General features: G+C 48.4%; 1 protein-coding gene, 2 long non-coding RNA genes and 3 other non-coding genes across 7 annotated transcripts in view; 5 read left to right on the top strand and 1 right to left on the bottom strand.

The window, feature by feature from the left end:
• The first annotated feature begins 397 nt into the window (after nt 1-397).
• LOC121470949 (uncharacterized) lies at nt 398-1,788 on the top strand. Its single transcript, XR_012051502.1, has 3 exons — nt 398-515; nt 844-941; nt 1,653-1,788. It is a non-coding gene; the product is annotated as an uncharacterized lncRNA (long non-coding RNA).
• On the top strand, nt 692-777 carry LOC115497970 (small nucleolar SNORD12/SNORD106). The gene has a single exon (XR_003963524.4). It is a non-coding gene; the product is annotated as a small nucleolar SNORD12/SNORD106 (small nucleolar RNA).
• LOC115497969 (small nucleolar SNORD12/SNORD106) lies at nt 1,462-1,552 on the top strand. The gene has a single exon (XR_003963523.1). It is a non-coding gene; the product is annotated as a small nucleolar SNORD12/SNORD106 (small nucleolar RNA).
• A 535-nt stretch (nt 1,789-2,323) lies between the features above and the next one.
• On the top strand, nt 2,324-2,414 carry LOC115497968 (small nucleolar SNORD12/SNORD106). The gene has a single exon (XR_003963522.4). It is a non-coding gene; the product is annotated as a small nucleolar SNORD12/SNORD106 (small nucleolar RNA).
• A 70-nt stretch (nt 2,415-2,484) lies between these two features.
• LOC140680335 (uncharacterized) lies at nt 2,485-3,678 on the top strand. The gene is made up of 2 exons (XR_012051501.1): nt 2,485-2,619; nt 3,142-3,678. It is a non-coding gene; the product is annotated as an uncharacterized lncRNA (long non-coding RNA).
• A 9,169-nt stretch (nt 3,679-12,847) lies between these two features.
• Nucleotides 12,848-23,535, bottom strand: part of KCNB1 (potassium voltage-gated channel subfamily B member 1) — a 104,666-nt gene continuing 93,978 nt past the window's right edge. For both annotated transcript variants that reach the window (XM_030288389.4, XM_030288388.4), the window contains exon 3: nt 12,848-23,254. In XM_030288389.4, the coding sequence (XP_030144249.1) occupies nt 21,233-23,254 (2,022 nt within the window). In that variant the 3' untranslated portion in view covers nt 12,848-21,232. The remainder of the gene's footprint in view (nt 23,255-23,535) is intronic.

The following is a 23,535-nucleotide window of genomic DNA, read 5'->3' as shown; positions in this document are numbered from 1 at the left end:
TTTCAAGCCCATCTCTTCAGCTGGTGTTGCAGAGAGAAGTTCGTGCGTTCCCCGGGCGGCTCCCGCGGGGGTGCGGGATGCACAGCGGGGTGCGGGATGCACAGCGGGGGTGCGGGATGCACACGCGGGGGTGCGGGGATGCGGGATGCACAGCGGGGGTGCGGGATGCACAGCGGGGGTGCGGGATGCACAGCGGGGGTGCGGGATGCACACGCGGGGTGCAGGATGCACACGCGGGGTGCGGGTTCCGCCCCCGGCCGCCTTCACCGGCCCACAGCGCGGCCGGGCCCGGCCACGCGGCACCGCGACATGGCGGCGGGGCCCGCGCGTCCCCGCGGCCCCGGGCGGGCGGCAGCGCCGGGCGGGCGGCGCCGTGAGCCCGGCCCGGCCCCGCAGAGCTCCGCAGGCGCCGCCGGATGTGGCGGCCCCCGGCGGGGCGGGCCGGGGCGGGGTTGGCGGATCCCATAAATTGCCTCGCGCGGAGCCGCGCGGCCTCTTGCTCCGGATCGGCCGAGGTGGGTGCGGGTACTGGCGGGGCTGGGAGCGTCCGGGCCTCCCTCCCCGGCCTCTCGGGGTTGGCCGGGGCTCTTCGGCGGCCGGAGCCTCCCTGTGCCCGCCGCGCTCCGCTCGGGCCGGGCCGGGCCGGGCTCCGGCCGCTCTTCCGCCGCGCTCCCGCGGAGCTCCCCGGTGCGCTGGTGGAGGTGATGACTCTTTCCCCGTCAGAGCGACAGTGTTGACTTATCTCTGTCCAAGCCAGGTCGTGTCTGATGCACCAGCAGAGCGGCCGCGGGCCGGCGCTGGCCGTGCGCTGTTCCCGGTTCTCACCGCGCTTTGTTCCCCCAGGCCGGAGCCTCGTGGGAGCCGCGCCCGGAGCCAGCCCGGCCATGGGGGCGCGTCCCCGGCGTGCGCCGGCAGCCCCGAGCCTCTGCCGGGGCCAGGCGGTGAGTCTTTCGTACCCAGTTAATACTGTATTATATTTATATTTGCGCTTTCAAAGGAGTTGCTGAATTACTTGGTCGCGCGTTGCCAGGGTGGTGTCGCTGGAGAGGTACCAGGCGCGGGTCCCTCCTGCAGGGACCCGGGGATGGGCTCTGGGCGCTGCCCGCGGTCCTGTCGGGCGCAGTGGCCTTGGGCAGCGCCTGCCGGCACGTGGGGAACGAGAACCCCACGTGGACAGCAGACCTGGGCCTGCAAAAGGCAGTAATGGCCTGTTGATCTCCTCCTGACGCCTCTTCCCATTTAATGTCTTGCCTATCTTGAGCTCTGCTCCAGAACACCCATACATTGTTATCCATTTTTTTGGGACTATGTCCCTGTCCTGTGTACTTGCAGAGCATGCCAACCAGCCACGTTTTTGGGGGAAGAATTTACATTAACTCCCTCGTTGCCCATAGTTCTCCCAGGGAAGGTGGGTGTGTGACACAGCTTCTGTGGATGTGCACCCACAGCTCCTAGGGACATGCTGGTGTAAGTGATGACTGAATTTTTTCCCCATCAGAGCGACAGTGTTGATTTCTTGCTGTTCAAGCCAGATCGTGTCTGATGCACCAGCAGGGAAATGCTGCTGTGTCCCGCACCCCGGTGTTAAAAAATGCCCAAAATACTGGGATCAGGGCCTTGATGCTGATGGTTCCCTTTGCCTTTACCCCCAGGGCACTGTGGAGGCAGAGGTGGGGAGCTGAGCCTTAGGGAGACCTGAAGATAAGGCTGCAGCTGACAGTAAAACAGTGTGTGATGTGGGCAGTTCTCTGGTGTGCTCCACTATGCCTGAATCTCTAACAAATAATGGTAAGTCCTTGAAGTAAATTACATTAATAAAGGAGAAGGGGAAGAAACACCTTTCTGCAAGGGAGTTGCTTCTGGTTTATCCCTAGAGACGATACTGATGAGTGTTAACCTAGCTATTTTAAGAGTGAGAGTGCAGGATTTTTCTTCCTGTGGAAGCATTGCTTTGAGGTCCTTTGGGCCTCCTGTTCCATCGTGTCCAAAGTGGATAGTAGCCAGCAGGCCAGGAAGCAACAAGCTGAGCAGGAGCAGCACGGTGGCTTGCAGCTCTGTCCTGTTTGCTTCCCTGCTGCGTTGTGCTCAGAGGGCTCGTTTTAAGGGCATCCATGGGTGATGGGCAGCCCCAGTGAGGAACAGGAGCCACGGGTTGAAGTGTCTCCCTGTGGGAGGTGCTGGCCAGGTTAATGGAGTGTAGAGGGGTTGGCAATGTGGGCATGGCTCTGCCACTGCCTCTGCTATTAGCCCATAGTGCCTGTGGCTCTGCCAGGGCACGTGGGAGTGTGACACAGCTGCTGTGGATGTGCACTCCCAGGGACCTGCTGGTGTAAGTGATGACTGAATTTTTTCCCCATCAGAGCGACAGTGTTGATTTCTTGCTGTTCAAGCCAGATCATGTCTGATGCACCAGCAGGGAAATGCTGCTGTGTCCCACACCCTGACAGGGTCTGGTGCTGACAGTTCCCTTTGCTTTTACCCCCAGGCACTGTGAAGGCAGTAGTGGGGGGCTGAGCCTTGGGGAGACCTAAGTTAAGGCTTCAGCTGACAGTGAGGAGGTGTGGATGAGGACATTGCTGGTTTGCTCCACCATGTGTGCACTGTTGTCAGGGGAGAATGGTAAGTCTTTAATTCACCTATGTTCACTGGCTTTAATAAAGATTAAGGGAAAGAACAGCTATTTCCAAGGAAGTTGCTTTTGCAGTGAAAGTCCCTGGAGGTTTGGCAGGATGAGGATTGGTATCACAGAAGGGGCCCTTGCAGTTCCAGCCTCATGTTGCTGTTGAGGTGCAGGTGCTCTGTCTCCAGGGAGGCTGAAGTTTCCCAAGAGCAGGACTGTGCCCTCTCTGAGCAAAAGGACACGAGCTCAGTCCAGATGATGGAGCTGCTTGAGCTGACTGAATGTTTCTGTGGCACTCTGCTGTTAGTTCCCCCTGGCTCATGTCAAGTCCTGCTCTAAAAGCTCCCACAGTGCAGTTTGAGTTCATCCTGTTTTCAGTGTCTGGCAAGGAGGAAACTTGTTCTATTTACAGAGCAGATGTAGTCTAGTGGTTTTTATGGGGGGTCAGGTGGATTTAAAAGCTGTATATTTGCTATTTGTGGTACAGTGGATAGACAAAATGTTGTCTGTTCTCTTGACAGGTTGAGATTTATAAAAAGTTGTGCTGGGCCCTGCTGGAGTTGCAGTGTTCTGCTTAAGAAGATGGATGGCTCTGCTGCTCGGGATCCTCGTTCAAGCCACAGCATTCCCATACCCTGCCATAGCTCTGACCTCTCAAAACTGTCAGGAGTAATGAATTTGTGTCCTGCCAACTTAGATGGAGGGTGCTTTATTTTCTGTCCCCTGGGTACAAAGGCATGTCACTGGAATGGCTTCTGGAACTTGCTTTGCTGCATGTTTAATGCAGTTGGATGCTTTTTTCTGCAGGGGCTGCATTCCCTGCCTGGCAGCTGATGTTGTCCTGCCATAGTCATAAAAGGCAAGGAAGCCTCTCCTCAGAGCAGCTGTCAGGTGTGGGAGGATGGCAGTCAGGTCTTGGTTCTCCCCTGCCATCCAGAAAGTTCCAGTGGGGTATCCCTGGCAGCCTGTGAAGTGGGCAAGGGCTGTCTGGCTGCTGCAGCAGTGTGTTTCTGTACTATTGGAAGCCTGGTTTTAATAAATCCTTGAGTAATGGGTGAGTTTGACTGGTGACTGAAGTTCTTGAGCCATGTTTAACAGCTGATTCTGGATCTCCCAGCGGTGTGGGAGTTGGAGTGCACAGCACCAGTGTGCTGCTGTGAGTGCTGCTGGAGCTGCCTCAAGGTGTGCCGGGGCAGCAGCTCCACATACCCTGGAGCAGAAGTGCTTGGCTGCTGTGCTGCAGGAGAGGTGCAGTCTGTGCTCAGCTTCTGACTAATTAATTGCTTTCAGTTGTTCTGGGATGGGACTTCAGGTGCCTGAGCTGACAGTGGCCTTTGGCATGTATGCTTAGGAAACAACAATGATGGAAAATCACCTACTATTCAACATTAAAGGCAGTCTTCAATTACATTGAGTAGAGATTTTTCTTATTCAATTAATGTAAGCAGCCTGATCTCTTAAAACTGCTTACTGGTGAGGGACCAGAACTGCTGCTAATACAATTAGTTTCATTAATGTAATGAACAGACCTACCAGCAAACATTGTGTAGGGAGGATAGAGTGCTTGTCCAGTGGGAGCTGGAGGGACAGCTGTGGCTGAAACATGTTCTTGGCATGTTTTATTACCCTCTGCAAGAGCAGTTGCTCAGGTTTCAAGCGCAGGGCCCCGCAGCATGTAATTCCACTTGCTGTGTAATTTCCTCTCTGTTCAGCTCCTGCCTCTTACAAACCCCCAGGACTGCAGCTCTTCTCTTCTCTGCTTCAATTTCTCAGCTGTCAAACCTCACCATTCCTGGGCAGGGCTCAGCGCCCCTCAGGGAGATGCTCTGGATGATCATCCTGTCCTGCATCTACGTGCAGCTCCTCCAGCCTCTCCACTGATCTCATTAAAGCTCTGGTTTCAGCAGTTGGGGATTTGTCATTTTTTTTGTTGTTGCTGCTGCTACTGCTGGTTTTCTGCATCACCACTCATTCTTATAATTAAAGTGACAGCTCTTGAACTAGTGTGTCAAAACAGCATGATTTAGTCAGAAAAGTACTGGGAAGATATCTCTAATCAGACAACAGTGGTTCATGTTTAACTAGGTAAAGGTAAACCCTGGATGCTGCTGGCACCTGGAGAAGCTTCACCAAGGAGAGGGTGTTGGTAGCAGCTTGCACACCTGGGCCCCAGTGCTTGGGGTTTATGATGGAAACTGTTTAACACAAGATTTGTGTCTGTGTCAGGGCTGCAGCTGGACAGCTCTGAACCTCTAGCAAAGCTTTTCAGACTGATTTTCTAGAAGCTGTAAGGAAATAAACCAAAAAATAAACATAAAGGAAAATATTTTGGTCTGAAAAAGAGTTGGTATTTCCAGGTTGACTGGAAATTCATTCTTTCCAGAAGTCCCAGCTCTTTGTTCCCTGGTCTCTTGGCATCACAAACCAGGTATGCCAATCCTGAAGCAATCTCAGTGCAGAAATCTCAGGTGTGGGTGATGTTTGCAGGCACAGGAATGTGCATCTCCCCTGGGATGTGTGAGGCAAGAGGGGCACAGGGCTGGGCAGCATCCTGAGAGCCTCTGACTCTCTGCCTGCTCCTACTCCCAAGCTTAGTCTTGGCTGAGTTCTCGCCCTTCCTCCTGCTCTTTCTGCTCTGTGCCCTGCTGGCACCAGTCCCTGGGGCTGTAGATGCCACAGTACAGGTACATCTATCTGTGTGTCATTACTGTTTGGGTAAGATGCCCTGGGACTCCATGAAGCTGCACATGGGGAGGCCTTTAAACCAGTCCTGCTTACACTGGCTGTTCTCCAGCATTCTGGTCTGTAGGGTACAAGCATCCTGGATTAATGGCAATATTTTTATATTGCTTTAAATAAACTTCCATTCTTGACCAGAGAGTTTTACTTCATTACACGGGAATGTTAAATGCAGTATTTATCTGCAGAGCTATGCAATCTTACAATAACAACATTTGATGCTGCTTTGATTAAAGCACTCTGGTTTCAAGGGCAGCTGTAAGAATTCCTGGGAGTGAAAGCAGTCCCTCTCCCCAGGCCCCCCTGTCTTAGTGCCAGCCCTGGGACAGGCTGGCTGATCCAGCCAGTCCTTTGGTCTCTCACCACAGCTCTGGCAATCTGCCCTGGCAGCCAGAGGCCACCTCTGACACATCCTGACATGTCCTGACATATCAGACATGCTGACCCCACCTCTGACACATCCTGACATGTCCTGACATGTCCTGACATGTCCTGACACATCAGACATGCTGTGTCCTGTGTCCTGCCCTGTCCTGCTGCTCCTCTGCAAGGTGGGCTCCAGAAACCCTGCCCAGAAAACCATGAGTGTGAGGACTGGTGGAAGGGGCCATCTTAATGCAGCCGAGAGTTCACCTGTGTCTCCACGGCCTCCAAGACCTCCTGTCTCAGCTTTGCAGCCTGGAGAGTGCTGAAGGAGATGGGAAGGAAGCAATCCACAAGTAAAGTAAACCAGCTAATTTTTTGTTTTATTTCCCAAGAAATAAGAGAAGATTCTTGCACCTAATGAATTATTTCTGAAAACACTAGTATGAGCTGCAGGCAACATTAGCTTCAAGTTTCCCAATGAGCAAGAATCCCTTGTCTACTGTTTTAAAATTCCAGTATATTTTCATTTGCTGTAGCTCAACTCTAACATGACTGGAGGTCTGGAAAGAGGCCAGAAGAAGTTGCCATGTTTCCAACAGATTACTGTCTCCTCAGCTGAAGCAGTGGAAAGCAGTTCCTGGATCCTACTGGAGCCTGGGGCTACCAATTATCTCAGCAGAGAGGCTCCAGAGCCCTTTGTTAGCGCTGGGGATGGGCAATTTCAGCTAAGCAGAAAAATCGGTTGTGTCAGAGGTTAAATAGCTCTGCTGCTGCTTAAAACCAGGTTTGCTCTGGACTTCAAAGGCACTGGGGTTTCTGTCTCCTTTTCAAAGAAACCCTATGGCAAATCTGGAGGCAAAATCCAGCCAGGAATGTGGGCTGGAATGCAGTGACCCACCAGCACATGATCCCCTCCCTGTGCCAGGGGCAGGTGAGGAACTCCCACCTCCCACCCAGAGCTCAGCCTGGGGCACAGGGAAGAGGCAAGGTGCTGCTCTGGTGGAATCTCCAGGGCTGTGCTGGCTTGCCATGGCACTGCTCAGGGACTGAGGGATGCATCATCTGGGAGAAACACAGGAACAGATGGTAGAGGGAGTTACAGTGGGAGGAAAACCCAATTAGAAGTCCCAGCATGGTTTGTGTTGGGGATATGGATCTTATACCTTAAGTAACAGCCAGGAAAAGAGAGATACCAGGCTTTGTCACCCATGGTGGAGAAAATTCTTGTTCCAGGCAGAGAATGATATAAAAAAACTTTGGTGAAGCTTCTAGGAGGTTTTTCTCTGAAGGGAGAGTGAATGAGGGAGATACACAATAGGTGAGACAGACTCAAGATGTCCAGTGTGTGGGCTCAGTATTCCAACAGAGGCTTTTTAGCTTCCTGCTCCTGGAAGAATGTATAATAATTAAAACAGCACTGAGATGTAGAAGTCTGGGGAATATCCCAGATACTCTGCAGGGAATATCCCCAGCCCCTCCTGGCATAAGCACCTTGGCATCAGTCTTGGAGGGGGTCACTTACACCCTGTTTTGGCTATCCAGAAGTTAATTTTCAGAAGCAGAGAGAATTCTCTGAGCTGGACTCAGGCAGTGGCCCCTCTCAGCCTCAGCTGCTCTAAAATCCCTCATTGCCAAGACAGAGTTTGCAACTTTTTGCCACGCATGGGGATGGGGCTGCCTGGGAAACGTTCCTTCCTGGAAGGGGGCCAGGCACTGGCTCTTGGAGTCCAGGCACTGTGAAAAGGCCAAAGACAGCACATTTCAGCAAGTGCAGCTGGCTGGCCTTTTGCTGGGTGTCCTTTCGCTTGCAAACACGTGCCCTAAGTCCAGAAAGGCCCGACCTGTGTTTGTGGTGCTGCTGGTGCCACAGCCCTGCCCAGCCCTGTCCTGCCTGGCCCTGTCCTGCTCTGCCCTGCCCTGCCAAGCCCAGCCCTGGCACGGTGGTGGAGCTCTCACCTTCCCCTGCTCTGCCAGAGCTGCTCCCTCGCAGCTGCCGCAGGTGCAGGAGATGCTGTGCAGGTGGTGCTGTGCAGGTGGTGCTGTGCAGGTGATGCTGTGCAGGTGATGCTGTGCAGGAGATGCTGTGCAGGTGATGCTGTGCAGGTGGTGCTGTGCAGGTGGTGCTGTGCAGGAGATGCTGTGCAGGTGATGCTGTGCAGGAGATGCTGTGCAGGAGATGCTGTGCAGGAGATGCTGTGCAGGAGATGCTGTGCAGGAGATGCTGTGCAGGTGATGCTGTGCAGGTGATGCTGTGCAGGAGATGCTGTGCAGGTGATGCTGTGCAGGTGATGCTGTGCAGGTGATGCTGTGCAGGATATGCTGTGCAGGTGATGCTGTGCAGGATATGCTGTGCAGGAGATGCTGTGCAGGTGGTGCTGTGCAGGTGGTGCTGTGCAGGTGAGGTGTTCATGGGAGGGCAAGGAACAGGGTTCATGTTCTGGAAACAGGATGAGGGACTGAGCTAGAAAGAGAGATTTCTGGCTTTATTCCCTAATAAAAGTGCTACAGAATGGAAAAAAAAAAAAAAAAGATTCCTGAATCTTTTTTTCAGGAAAAATCAGAAAAATATCCCTCTGAGATATGGGAGGATTAATGTATTTTTGCTCATTCTTTCTCACTCTGTGTTTTTTTTTTTTTTTCATTAAATTATATTTCTACCTGGTGCTACACTCTTAATTGCCTTGCTGAATATACCCTGTAGGTCTCGGATCACTGACTGATGTTGATAAATTATTCTTATGTAACAGATGTGTGTTTTCTGAGGGGTGCTCAGGAACAAGGCTCAGAGCTCAGGCATTCCCAGGCCTCAGGTTACGTCAGGACTAAGTCAGCCTAGAAACTCACAGAAGTGACCCTGGTGGAAAGGACTGCCTGTCCTTAAAGCTTTCTGTTCTCTATAAAGAAGTCCTAGAAATGCTGTTTGGTGAGTTTATTCTGGAATTTATGAGAGTATGAGTTGCACAAACTTTTCCTGATGTAGGCATATATTAATAAGTCTGCAATACAATATGGGGTGCTTGCTGTCCTGGAAATCCTCTTTAAATACATCAGTGTCTATAAAACCTTCCTGCAGCTCAGAGTATGGCCCAGCACATCCCATCTCAGCTTCCACCCATCCACACTGACATCAGAATAGAAAAAGTATTTATTTGGGAAACAGGCACTTAGAAAATCCTTCCTTCACTTTCCCTTTATTTCTGTTACATAAATTCTGTATTTCCTGGAATAGAGGCTCTGAACTGCTGAACCCAGTCTGAAAGCAACCCAGATAATGAGCTCATTTACATTAATAAGAAATCAACTGTTCCTTTTTGCTGGATTCCCAGGGGAGCAGCTGGTGGTCTGCTTTTTCCATGCAGCCTCCTCCATACTGAAATCCTCAGAAGTATTTGTTTGTCTGAAAATGTTACTGGAAACCAAAATAGGTGATGTGAAAAACAAACAGAGAAAGCCATGGGTTGTTCTGGTCAATTAGACCTTTGGAAAGTGGTGAAATACTTTGTATATTTATTCGATAGCTGTATTCAAGCCTCATGGCTCTTAATTTACACTTTCTCATGTCTGGATCAATCTTCATCTCACTGTCCCCAAGCCTCTCCACTGTTCAGGACAGTGCTAAAAGCTGCCTCACTGTGTGGTTCATTTTAAGAGTAATTATCATCAAGGCATGAAAACAGCCTTTTACATTATGTAATTTTGAGTTTGCACATAGACCAAATCATTTTAGCTTCAATTATTACTGACCATGTCTGCTTGCATTAGAAAAATGGAACTGGTTATAAAGTGTAAACTATTATGGTTTTGTTTTTTTTATAAATTTAAATATATTTTCTATTGATTTAGATAGATATATTTTATATATCTATAGATAGGTATCTATAAAACAAATAGACATATAAATAAATATAGATCTATAGTATCTATAGATAGTCTGTAGATAGAGATAAAAGGTTAAGATTCTAAAAAATTCGATTAGCAATGTGGGTTAATTGTTTAATTATATAAGGATTAAACTCAATGATGCAGTGTTGCACATATTTGCTTTTATTTTTCAAGACTCAGGTTAATGCTCAGTACTTGTGTTTCCAGCCAGAAACCACAAACTTTCATTGCTGTGATGCATTAGTCTCAGCTTGTGCCTGGATGGTTGAAAATGATAATCTGGGGCAAAGTTACCTCTAAATGCTCTTGCTTGCTGAATAATAATGATGTTGCATCTCTTTGTAGCCCAATTTCCTTACAGAAAGTAGGAAGGAAGGTAAGTAAGTAGAAAGAGGCCGTATGGAAGAATCTAATTCATATTTTATAAACACCTTGTAAATTATTTATATTATTACTTTCTCTTCTGAAATGATCAAAACATATTGAAAAGCTGGCCCTTTCTTCATGTTTATCTGTGCTGAAATGCCTAAAGATCCTCTTTGGGTTTGGTTACTCAGGATGATGTCAGGTGGGAGTGCAAACGTCCCTGGAGAGGGCTGTGCTGCACTTCCAGCCCAACTCCCAGCCCTGCCTGCCAGGTTAAACTCTGGAAAAGCTGTGCTGGGTTTACTGAAGCAAGAACTAAAAGCTGCAGAGCTCGGTGGCCGTGGCTGGCTCCTGGGACGTCTCCCTGCGGTGTGGGGTGAGCCCCAGCAGTGCCCTGAGCTGGGTGTGCCCTCCCTGGCCAGAGGGGTCTGTCTGCTGGCCCCTGGGGACTGCTGGCTGTCTCCTGCTGTGGGGCATCACCTTGCTCTGGGTGCTCCAGTAAGAGATACTGTGCGTTTGTAGGTGGTTTAGAGGATGGTGTACAACCAAGAAACAAAAAGCTTGCTCGCTCAACCTAAATAAGAGCAATCAAAGGAAAATCCATTCAGGTGGTAAGGAAGAGCTGGTGAGGTTATTTCTGATGGGGCCAGAGAGAACAGGTACCCAAGGATGTGGGCTGGAGCAGGAGGAGAGGGTGGAAAAGCTCCTGCATTTCACTGATCTGCACAAGGCCTGGAAATGCTCAGCTGTCGGTAGAAAATGAAATGCACAGGTGATGGCCCCAGTAACTTCTGGCAGCTGGTGCTGAGCAAGCTGAGCTGAGCTGAGCTGGAGCCTGGGCTGGGGGTCCCTGCTGTCCACAGGGTCACTTTAACCTGCTCCACTTGGTCCTTGGCTCGGCATAAAGCACCTGTGATTTTGGGGATGAGGGTATGAAGGGCCTGGGCAAGCTAAGACAGGTTTCTGTAGTGTATGCTAACTAGGGCAAAAATATTTCCTATCTATAGATTTGGGACACAATAATGAACCACCATGCCCCAGGAGATAGGCATTATTTTAATTGACTTGATAAAGTAAATCATAGAGAAAACCTCCTTGGACAGTATAATTACAGACACTGGCTTATAACTCATGAGCCTGCACGCTCAGCTGGCAAGGCAAATAACAAGAGAAGTCATTAGCAGAAAGTGAAAGAGGGAGACATATGTTATAAGAATTTCTGCACTTTCTAATTCTTCATTTGTAAACTTCCCTTCATGTTCAGTGCCTTAGTCTTCCTAGATGTGACTGTCACTGCTTGTGATGAAACATCTGATCATTTAAATTTTTCTTCTAAAGACCTAGGTGAAAATAAACACAAGCAAATGCAGAGCCACGCCATTAAATACATTGACTTCTGTGATATTTGTCAATTTGTGCATTTAACTTTCTGGTTTTCTTTTTCAACTGTATAAAGTGAGATGTAGAACTGCACAGCGCACTTAGTCCTTTTCCTGGGATTTGTAAGTGCAGGAACCTGTCAGGGTGCGTGGGGCACAGAACCACACATGCAGGCAGAGGGTCTGGACAGAACACTCTGCTTCCCTGGTCCTTGTTCTTCTCATTTTGTAATGGCCAGAAATCGAGGTCTCCAGAAATCAGGGGGTTCACATTAGAGCTTTGAAGACACTGACAGAAATAGCATTCCAATATAAAACAACATTTGATGTAATAAAATTAGAAAATATTCCTGAGCAGTTGGAATTATCTTTGCTCTGACTTGCATAATTAAACCAGCCCAGTCTCATGGAGCAGAAGACCCTGGTGACGCTCTGAGAAAGGCCATTTCTGTCCCAGGTAGCAGCCAAAGCAGCCTGTTTGTCTAATTTTCACACCCAGAGCTCCTTGTCTCCAAACACCAGCTGTTCTCTCACCTGCAGCTGGTTTTGCATTGCACAGTTGCGCAATCAAGATGCTGATCTCCTGGTATGGCACGAGAGTGTGCCAAGGAACATGTGGGTGTCAGGGATCACACGTGTACCAGGGATCACATGTGTGTGCCAGGGATCACATGTGTGTGCCAGGGATCACATTGGTGTACCAGGGATCACATGTGTGTGTGCCAGGGATCACATGTGTGTGTGCCAGGGATCACATTGGTGTACCAGGGATCACATGTGTGTGTGCCAGGGGCTCTCTGTGTGCCAGGGGCTCTCTGTGTGCCAGGGATCACATCTGTGTGCCAGGGATCACATCTGTGTGCCAGGGATCCCATGTGTGTGTGCCAGGGGCTCTCTGTGTGCCAGGGATCACATCTGTGTGCCAGGGATCACATGTGTGTGTGCCAGGGATCCCATGTGTGTGTGCCAGGGATCCCATGTGTGTGTGCCAGGGATCACATGTGTGTGTGCCAGGGGCTCTCTGTGTGCCAGGGATCACATGTGTGTGCCAGGGATCACATGTGTGTGCCAGGGATCCCATGTGTGTGTGCCAGGGATCACATGTGTGTGTCAGGGATCACATGTGTGTGCTGCCCATCCCCGCTCTGTGTGTGCTGCCCAGGCTGGCCGTGGTGCCAGGTGCCAGGTGTGGATGGATTTTCTCTGTGCAGGGAGAGTGGTTTGAGGCTGTGCAGGCTGTGCAGGCTGTGGCTGGAGCACTGCAGGTGCCAGGTGTGGATGGATTTTCTCTGTGGTTGGAGCACTGCAGGTGCCAGACTCACAGCAGGAGGTGCCAGCCTGGGCACGGCTCTCCTGCCCTGTGGCCTCAGCCTTGAACAATGACATCTCTAAACCCGCTGGCAGCTGCAGTGAGCTGAAGCAGGAGCTCAGTGCCAGCCAGTGGGAGTTAGATTTTTGGCTACTATATGTGACCATGAAACAGAGCAATGAAGGCTTTAGGTTTTTCCATTCCTTTTTATTTATTTCTGTAGGCTGTAGTAAGGGACCATTGCTTTAAAACCCTTTGGACATATTTTACAAGACAGAACAGTTTCTGAATGTCACACATTGATCACAGTTTCATACTATTACATGCATATAAAGACACGGATTTTTTTTTAATAATTTGTTTTACAGAAACAACTGGAGAGGTCAATAAACTTCAACAAAGAATGAATAAATCAAAGTTACAAAAAATGTAAGACTCTAAGTACACTAGTATATGGCTAATGTTGCTGTAATCACCCCATATGCCAGGGCATCGAAACATTTCTTAAAAGGGAAGAAAACATCTGCTGGTGCATTGGACCAATATAATTGAGTGAATTCCAATAGAACCCAATGAAAAGATTGTGCAAGACATGCAGGATCTGCTGGGCACAAGCACTGCCCTTCCTCACAGCCACGCTGAGCTGGGTTCCCACTGATTCCCCATTGCACAGGTCAAAAAAACTCTGTGCAAGGCAACGGAGAAACCGGTCCCAGGCTGACCTTGCTGGGGCACAGCCAGGTTCAGTTTCCAGCTATAGAAGCAATTTGATCTAAATGTACCAGCAGAGCCACAGGAAACGTATTTTCTGGTTTTTATTTGTCGTTAAGTATCACTTTCTTTTTAAAAAGGACCCCACAGCTTTCCTGCCCTGCAGTGGCGATGGGCGCCTGTGGCTGCCCTTTGGGGACGTCCCTGGGAAGCCTTTGGCAGGTCGTGGGCATTGGAGGGGACCCGGGCTGGTCCCCGGCCCCAGCCGTGGTGGCAGCGTGGGCACGGGGCCATCGGGCACGGGGACATCGGGCACGGGGACATCGCCGATCAGCGCTCGCCTCGCTGACGTGCCAAAGTTTCCTACCTTTTCCGAAACTGCTTCACTGGCCTGATCAGAGAGCAGCATTCTGCTGCAGAAAGTGGGGGTGTGTTTTTTAATGCTAATCTACTTGGAAAGCAAGTTTGGTTGGTAGCTGTGTCTGGCCTTTCTGAGTACAGTATCATGGCTTCAAAATTCGAAGTAAAATGGAGATGCTGGTCCCCCACCCTCCCCCCCCAAACACATTAGTGGGGAATGGTTCAATGCAAAAGGGATTTTCTACACTGACCACCAAAAAGCCAGAGAATGGGGGGAAAAAAAAACGTTCCTCACAAGCCAACAAAACTGACATAAACAAAATAAATCCCAGGGGTTCTGTGAGCCAACGTGTGGCAAACAGTATGTGGAGGCAGTAAAACATAACAGGAAGAAGAGTCATAAATGGCAGAGCTCCTAAATGAAAAATACAGAGCAGAGAAGAACGATGAATGTTCTTAAGTGCAGATTAGCAACAGGACCAGAGTTGGTGCCACAGTTCAAAGTGACCCATGGCCCACCTGCTGGCAGTGTCCTCCAGCTTCAGCAAGGGCTGCGGGCCGAGGCTGGGACCCTGCTGCAGCCACAGCCCTGCCAGCCCCAGAGAGCCAGCTGCCCTGGAGGGATGCTCAGTCCTGTCTGCAGTGACTGTCACCCTCTGGCCTCTGTTCCCCACTCCCGCACCCCGTTTCCAGAGAAGTGCTGTGGGCAGACACCTCCAGCCCTGAGGCCGTACAAAGCTATTAATTTTCCATTAGCTTTTAGAGATATGGCTCCAAATTCTTTACTGATCTAAAGGGGGCACAGCTCCATTGGCCTCAATGGGCTTTATGTTACAGCAGCAAAGAATTTGACATTTCATAGAAATTTGACTTCCTGGCTTTCATGAGGCTCTAGTTTTGAGGGGTCTTTGCGTGGAGTTCAGCCTTTTTATTAATTTTCAAAGGTAGTGTCACTGCAGTCCTGGAAAGACCCCTTTAAAAATAAAGGTTAATCCTTGTTCAATCCTACAGAGCATCAACAGTATTACTACTAGTTAAAAGGAAGAAGGAAGGTTTTGCTTTCTCTTCTAAGCCTCTAAGACTGAAAACTTCTTGTGCAATGAAGCCAGAATCAAGCAAAGCAAAATTTGGAGTAGTATTTACAGATATGAACACTTGTGGCACCCAACCATTGGTGTCAAAGGACACTTATTGTGGCTTAGGTAACACCAGCAGCAACCAGGATGCACGTCCTGGATGCAAACTTCCCGTTTTCCTAAGGTTTCCTTTGCCTGGCCGAGACACAGTTTCAGTGCAAGAGCCTAATGTGATCAGCGTGGGTGTGAGGTGCATGCTGGAAAATAAACATCTCTTCTTCAGAGCGCTGGGTGGAGTGTGGGCGCTCCTGTCCTGGTGTGGGAGGGCAAGGTAAGAGTGGTCTGACTAGAAGCTTTCTGTGGTTTTCTTGACTATGCTCTAGCAAACTTGCTGACATGGACCGTGCCTTTTGAAGAGACTTATGTGATTGCTGACAATAGATATGGCAGCCTATTGCATTAATTGCTTCCTAAGAAAGAAAAATCCCACTCAACTTTAATATCTTCATTTGTGAACAAGTCTTGCTGATAATCACATGCTAAACTGCGTCTACATATTATTCCTTTCATTTGAGGATACCTTCTGAAGCACCTTTCCAAATTACATCTGGTTCAGGTTTATTGTCCATTATGGTGGACATGTAAGAAAATCTCAGAAACAAAAGGAAATGGAACCAAAGCTCTATTGTTGGCAAAAGCATGGTCACTGACCAAACTGCTGGGCCGAATCAGAAAGAAATGTCTGTGCAGAGCTGGAGTGGCCCTGAAGCTCTTCATCGTGCTAAACTTCAACAGGCCATGAGATAGCTTTAGGATGAACATTTATCTCAGGGACTTTTTACAAAATTTCTCTGAATATAGCTGTGCATTCAGCTACAAAGGAGCAAAGAGCATCATTATGTAATCAGGTACATGGACAGATTTTACCATAACTAAATCAAAATCCGGTCTCTTCCTGAATGTTTGTTTCTCATTCCTCCATTTTTACTAATTTCCTGATTTTCTCTGGGACCAAAAATAAAAATTCCAAAACCCAGCGGGAAATCAAAGTCTGGACACTCTGTTTTAATCCAGGAAAAACTTCTCTGAAGGTGCCTGAGCTTTGTCAGGTCACTGCCTTGAATAAGAGCCTAGATTTGTTTATACCAAATCCATCATGTCACTATTAGGACAATTAGATTCAAAACCTGTCTCTTCTTTCTGTTCTCAGCTTAATCGATGTAAATCTGGAGAAACTGCAGCCAGGGGTGTTGGGTGACCTTTTCCCTGCTGTCACCAAGGGCAGTCTGGCCTGCTCCACGTTTCTCAGCAGGAACTCTCAGTTCCCACAGCCAGTCCCTGGTTAAAGTACCACAAACAGGAAAATACAAAAACATGACAACATCAGACAAACCCCATGACCTTTCACAGATGCACTTCCAGGAGGAATGTTGCAGGTGTTCATCCGAAAAAAAAAGAAAATAACAACAAAAAGGTTGGGGGATCAGCTGTGTAAATGAACACTGAGAGAGCATCTAATATATTATTCTGTAATACAAAAAGAAGAAATCTGACTTGATTGCCCTATTATAAATTTGCTAAAAATACAGATATATATTTATATTTATATATATATATTTATATATATATAATTTTTTTAAAATCTGAACAGAAAAATAGACTACTCTGGAATGCATGAAAGTCACATGACTTTTCCATACATCAGATACTTATAAAGCCCACACAATGGCAAGCAGGAGGTACAGAGGTAACCAGAACATCTGTACTTTATTCAAGAACTATTCAAAGCCATATTCTCCCCAGCTGGGTGATCCAAATGAAGCCCAGGTAGCACTTGTTCTGTGCAGGATTGATGGCCCAGCGGGGAGGGGCTGGCTCGGAGCCCCGGGAAGCCCTGATGCCTGGCCACAAACACAGGGAATGCCTGGCCCCTGCTGCATCAGCAGCTGCAGGGCTTGCTCTGGGATGAGGTGTTCTGTGGAGCTTACCAGCAGAGAGAACGAGGCTTTACAAACCTCGTCTTTGTGATGAGTTGCACATAACCTTGTTATTTACTATAAACTCTACCGGCCATCCTTCTGTCAAGACATAAATATACAGTAGGTACAAATATTAACAATACATTACAATTTTACAGAAGAGAATACGGTTTTCCTTAGAAATGTGTTTCTTATTAGCTGCAAGGGAAGAAAAGGCTACAGTTTATCACAGCCATAGTTACCAAACAACCTGACCGCCTCAGATGTGTTTCTCATGGCTCGCCCAGGCAGATATTCCCCGGCATTTGACACACGGCATGTTCAGGAAGGGAATGTGCGTTCCATGGATTTCTTTTCCTCTCTCGTGTCTTTTTTTTTTCTTTTTCCTTTCTTCTACCTTTTTTTGACTCTCAAACCTTTCAGAAAAATGTGGATTACACAGGAAACTCTTTTGTTTTGGGTTTTTTGTTTGTTTTTTTTTTTTTCTGTAAGTGTGCTTAGGTGAAGTTTTTAAGAAAAGGCACTGAGAAATCTACTGCAAAGTCAATGCTTTTTTCCTCTCTTCAAGGCTAAAATTCAAATAATCTTTAGCCTCCTGGTTAAGAAAACTGCACTCTTTCTTTCCACACACACAAATATATATATATATATATATATATATATATATATATATGTATATATGTATATGTGTGTATGTGTGTGTGTGTGTGTTTTCTATGTATATTTGTAGGTATGTGTTAAAAGCGATGTTGATGGTATAAGATACAAGCAAGTGCAGACATCACACGTCCAGAGGGTCCTTGCAGGTATGATGTCTTCTGCATCAGCAGGTCAGGCTCTGCCAGCTTGCTTGACACTTAGTGCACAGTAAATTTGCAGACCCGAATTCCAAATATCAGTGATTAAACCACCCCCTTTAGCTCAGTGCAAGAGTTGTTGTCTGTTTTCCCCAACCCCTACGAACTTTGGGAATCATGTATCAGGCAAAAAAAAATGAAATTGTCTTTCTAGGATCTATAGGTTTGGGTGAGCATTATGTTTTCCAAGCACTGCCTTTCCTTTGCAATGAGTACAGATTTCGTCTACCATAGCTTTAGCTTAGAGTAGATTTCCCAGTGCTTACATTATATATATGTGTATTATGCACACACACACTTATATAGATACATACTTCATATTCAGACTTTATTTCATTAAAATAAATTAAACATACTTCCTTTTTAATTGGGCACAAAATGAGAGCTACATCTTTGTACACAAATAAGAAAGAAATGCTCTTCAAGCATATTATATGCTTAATTTTAAATTATTTGCTTTCTATAAGAAATCTATAGGACTTTGGCTATTCAGACTTAAAAGGAAGATTTTTTAAATGATACTTTTGAATTTGACTTTCAAAAGTGACTCAGTAAAATGCTACTTTAAAGGTAGGACTAAATAGATGACATAAGGTGTGTGTCATGAGCGATCACGCAAGGCAGACAGAGGGCCTTTGGTTACAAGGAGAGTTGCACCAGTTGACTATCAGATAAAAATGATAGAATTGTTGATTTATACATTTTTGTCAGTGCCATCTATAAACCAAATACATCAATTTGGATGAGAGTGTGGTAAATACTACACTATATGGCTATATTTAAATATGTTCACTTTCGTGATATGTAAAATATGACTTTTTTTTCCACATGAAAGCATCAGCTCTAAAAATATTTAACTTGGAAATCACTATTACTTTATTTAAAAAAATTCCCTGATTTCTTTTCTTTTTACATTTGTGCTGATGGCAGACATGACAGATCACTGAAACACAGAGATTATATTATAACTGTTCTCTTTAAGATTTCTTGTTGCTGCTCTGCAGCCTCAGAAAGCCACAGAATAAATCAGTATTTAAAGCTTATCTGCTGGAAAGTTACTTTTCAGTTTTTCGCGACGACTCAATCTCAAGCAGTATCTCAGCAATACGTCGGCTCCTCTAAGTACACTTGTATTTACTATGGCCAAATCCTCCGTCCTGCCCCGGCAGCGGCTCCGGGCGGAGCGGCGCTGCGGGCTGGGAGCGCGGGGCGGGAGCGGCGCAGCTCGGACAGAGCGAACAGCGCCGAGCCCCGAGCCCGAGCCCCGAGCCCGAGCCCCGAGCCCCGAGCCCCGAGCCCGAGCCCCGAGCCCGAGCCCCGAGCCCCGAGCCCGAGCCCCGAGCCCGAGCCCCGAGCCCGAGCCCCGAGCCCCGAGCCCGAGCCCCGAGCCCCGAGCCGGCTCCCCCGGGGCTCCCGGGGCTCCTCCGGGGCTCCCCCGGGGCTCCCGGGGCTACCCCGGGGCTCCCGAGGCTCCTCCGGGGCTCCCCCGGGGCTCCCGGGGCTCCCCCGGCCCGGCCCCGCTCAGCTCCGCCCGGGCTCGCCCTGCTGGGCCGCCGGGGATGCTCCGGAGCGGAGCGGAGCGGAGTCGGTGCCAGGCACGGCTCCGTGCCGAGGAGACGCCGGGCACAGCATCCTCCCCGCCCACGCTAGCTCCCAGAACAGAAATGTGCTTATTGCTTTTGTCCGTACGTGCTGCACTCGCTATTACGGGTTACAGACAGCGCTGCACGGCCGGGACGGACACACGGCTACATTCAGGACTAACCAACACGTGTTTTTTACAGTAGGAAGGAACAAAATGCAGTGGACTCGAGTGGCTTCGGGGGGTCTTCCTCCCACGTGTGCCCCTCTGCTCCCACGTCCCGTGTCTCAGCTCATCCCCGGACCCGCTGCCCGCGCATTGCTACACCCCCGGCAGGACCTCAGGGTCAGCTCAGGAAACGCTCGGTGACGGAGTCATTTACAACTGAGTTTTACAGTAGAAACGGAGAACAACATAAAAGGTTACCATCACAGTTATCACAGGACAACTTGTGACTTGCTACAGGCTTGTAACAAATCACAGTCACAACAAGAGGCACAAATTAAAGTAGTGCTTGGTTAAAGTGCTTGATTGTTACACTCCGCTATCCTACTCCAGCATTGCAACAACGACAACAAAAAGTCAACATAAAGTGCTTCCCCCCCTACCCCGAGATTGAAAACCAAAGACAAATTATTTCCTACACAATTTGACATAACTTTATTGAAACAATAATATTTTAAAAACCTAGGCTGGTGGCTGCTAGTTCTGTTAACTTAAAATGGTCAGATCTTTTTTTTTTTTTTTTTCCCTTTCCTCTTTATTGTCTTGTTTTGTTTTAAAATGACTGGATGTTATTAAAACGTCAGGCCTGATTCTCCTGCCTCTCACAGCTGCTTCGTGCCACGGCCCTGCAGGAGCCTCTCCTGCCCGGCCTGCTGGCGAGAGGGAGCACAGCCAGGCCTGGGACGGGTCACTAACGAATCCCTCTTTTTGCATATTTATGTAACACTTGCATATCTTTCACTGCGCTGCTGGGGCGCAAAAAGCTTCGGACCAACCTGCTCCTCTCCCGGCCCTGGCGCGGCTGGGCCGCGGGGCCCGGCAGTGCCTGGCACGGGCAGGGCAGCGGCTCGTTCCGGGCGGCGGGGCCTGCAGGCCGAGCCCCGGGCAGGGAGAGCCCAGCGGGGTGAGAGAGCCCCGGGCAGGCTGAGCCCCGGGCAGGGAGAGCCCCGGGCAGGGCAAGCCCCGGGCAAGGTGAACCCCGGCAGGGCTCCGGCCGCCGTGCCCGGCCCGTCCTGCTTCTGCACGGCTCCTCCGGCCTCCCCGCCGGCCACGCGCGGGCCGCGGGGCAGCTGCCGCTTCTAGCAGAGGGCAAGTGCAAGTCTCACTATGTCCTAGGGCATGTTTGGAGTTAGATACAAGTGGTGCAACTCACCCTGCTAATATTTCAAAAGAAAAGATCAGGTCCTACAGGATATCAGATTGTTAAACACACAAAGAGCATTTTAAGAATTGGCTTCTCTAGACCATTAATGGTTTCAAATGCATTTCACTTGGATTTTCCAATAATGCAACTGTTCCCTGTTACCTTTAAACATAATATCCATCAGAGAAAGCTGTAGATGGGGAACGCTGCCCTGAAGCAGTGAGCATTGTGTTTTTGAAAGCTTTATACCAACCCCAGCAATTTATTCCAGAGTTCAAATCTGGCTGCCTTGGCATCCTTTATGGAACTAATGCAAATCAGATGTTAATATTTCCAAAAGGAGCTCTAGCGTTCAAGGGGAATGGATGGATATTTGGTCACATTGGCTTCACTGGACAACATGAAAGGAGATCAATGTGTGATCATGATTTGCAATCATTTTTTTGACTGATGTGGGCAATGTCTTTAGAGTTGTTTCAGAGAAGGACATTTTCACAAACCCACACTGGACCTCCCCCAGACTTTTAGAAACAGGTGGCTTGTTTCAGCCAAGTTCATGCCATGCAGAAGCTCTTTTGTTTGTGTTGACTGTGAAGATATTCCTTTAAACTCTCAGTAAGTTCTTTCAGACCCCACCTCAGATGCTTTGATCATGTGTGCTAGCATGTCCTCCGCTGCCTGGTAATACATGGACTTCTGGGGAAATGTGATTTTCTAGTCTGACAGTCTCCTGATTGCCCTGGGTTCTTCCAGTGATACCTTCCATAGAGTAAATGCAGTTCTGCCCTATCAGCTTAGGGGAGGTGGGTAAAGCTGCAGCTTCTAGATGGTTCTTGTCTGTTCTATAAACATGGTCCTTTTGCTTTAGATAGCCACTGTTTGCAACACTGTACTTGGGACTCACATTTCCAGGTGGACTTGAATCATACATCAGCTGACCTTCATCATCAGTGTCAGCGTCTATGTATTTGTGTATACCAGCATCATGGAAGTTGAAAGCTATGGCTGCCTGGGACTCTGGTGACTTTGGGGGGGTTCTCGCACTCGCGGTTGTGTAGATCGAGGTTTCTGGGCTCATGAGAGACCTGTCAGAGAGTAAGGAAGAATCTGTGCCAGCAGCAGCAGCTCCCCGGCTCTTGAGAGGGTCTGGATATGTTCTCAGTACATTTGATGCTGGTACTAATGTGCTGGTGTCCTCTTCCATGAAGTTGACTTTCAGAGATCTCAGTTTTAAAGGGTTACTGGCCTTTATGGAGCTTTTGGGACTTTCAATAAAGAAAGCAGAACGGTGGCTGCTTTCGGAGCTTGGGTTCATTTCCACATACCTGGCACTGCTCCCCTCGGGCCTGCTCTGCTCCTGGATGAGGTTGATGCCCCCCTTGCAGGGCAGGGCGGTGAGCGGGCTGTGCGAGAACCGCGCGGGGTCGGGGAACTCGGCGGCACAGCTGATGAAGCTGTCGATGCTGGACATGCTCCTCATGTCCACGATCCCGTCGGTGCGAGTCGCCAGCAGCGGCACCATGGGGCCAGGAAGGGTTTCCATTTCCAGCTCTTCCTTTTGCTTTCCAGCTTGACTCGACTCTTTAGTGATAAGGTTTGGCTGGGACTGAGTCTTTGCCATTTTGTTGTACATGTCCTCCAGCTGCTGGACATTCAGGTGCTGGGGACTCGAAGATGACCTAGCTTTTTCTGGGGATCCTTGCTCCTTAGTTTCAAAAGATTTACTAGAACTAGTTTCAGAGAGTGTTCTCTTGGTCCATTTCCATTTGCTTGGAGATAAATGATTGTCCTGGACTTTATCCTTTTTGGCTATGCTTTCTCCATTCTTTTCAACCACGATGTCCATGAGTTCTATGCTACGGGCAAATGCATCCTTCATGTTCATGGAAACAATACTGCCATTTCTTTTTGCTCTTTCAAGAGCTTCCCTGCGCTTAATGGCTTTCTCCTGCCTCTTCTGCTCTTTGTAAAACTCTGAGAAGTTATTGACAATAATTGGGATGGGAAGAGCTATCACCAGCACACCAGCAATGCAGCACAATCCTCCTACTATTTTACCCAAAAGAGTTTTGGGGTAAATGTCTCCATAGCCTACTGTTGTCATGGTGATTGTTGCCCACCAGAAAGAAGCTGGGATGCTCTTGAATTTTGTATCATCCTCATCCTTTTCTGCAAAAAACACTAAACTGGAGAAGATCATAATGCCCATAGCCAGAAACAAGATGAGTAATCCAAGTTCATTGTAACTTCTCCTCAGTGTAAACCCCAAGGACTGTAAACCCGTTGAGTGCCGGGCAAGTTTTAGAATCCGGAGTATCCTCATAATCCGAAATATTTGGACCACTCTTCGTACATTTTGGAACTGAAGTACACTTTTGTTGGATTCTGTGAGGAAGATAGTAACATAGTAGGGTAAGATGGCCAGCAAATCTATAGCATTCAGCGGGCCTTTGAAAAACTTCCATTTCTTAGGGGAGGAGAGGAACCGCAGGAGGTATTCCATTGTAAACCACGCAATGCACACCGCTTCCACGTGGGCGAGCTGGGGGTTATCCGTGGTCTGCCCAAATTCATCCACGCCTTGTAGTTCAGGAAGTGTATTAAGGGACAAGGCAATTGTAGATAGTACAATAAACATGATGGAAATGATTGCCAAAATCTGGAAAGGAAAGAGAAAACAGCGAGTTAATCTCAGAATACATGACACTGTCTCTTGCTGCCGTTAACACATGGCTGCATTTTCACTCACACGTTGCAAGACCCATTTTGCTCAGTACACAGAAGTCAGATAACCAATGCATCCTGAGCTGAGTTTATTTTGGAAGCTGTTTTAGTTATGGCAGATGCACAAAGGAGATAAAGCATCTACTTTGACTTCTGTGCTTTCATCTCCATGCAGTCAAGGAACACGTAAAGAACAGCTAGGACGCCAGGAGGGCT

Source organism: Taeniopygia guttata, chromosome 20, assembly GCF_048771995.1.
Source record: "Taeniopygia guttata chromosome 20, bTaeGut7.mat, whole genome shotgun sequence".
Lineage (NCBI taxonomy): Eukaryota > Metazoa > Chordata > Aves > Passeriformes > Estrildidae > Taeniopygia > Taeniopygia guttata.
Note: the sequence above shows the minus strand (reverse complement) of the source record. Positions and strands in the feature narration are given on the sequence as shown.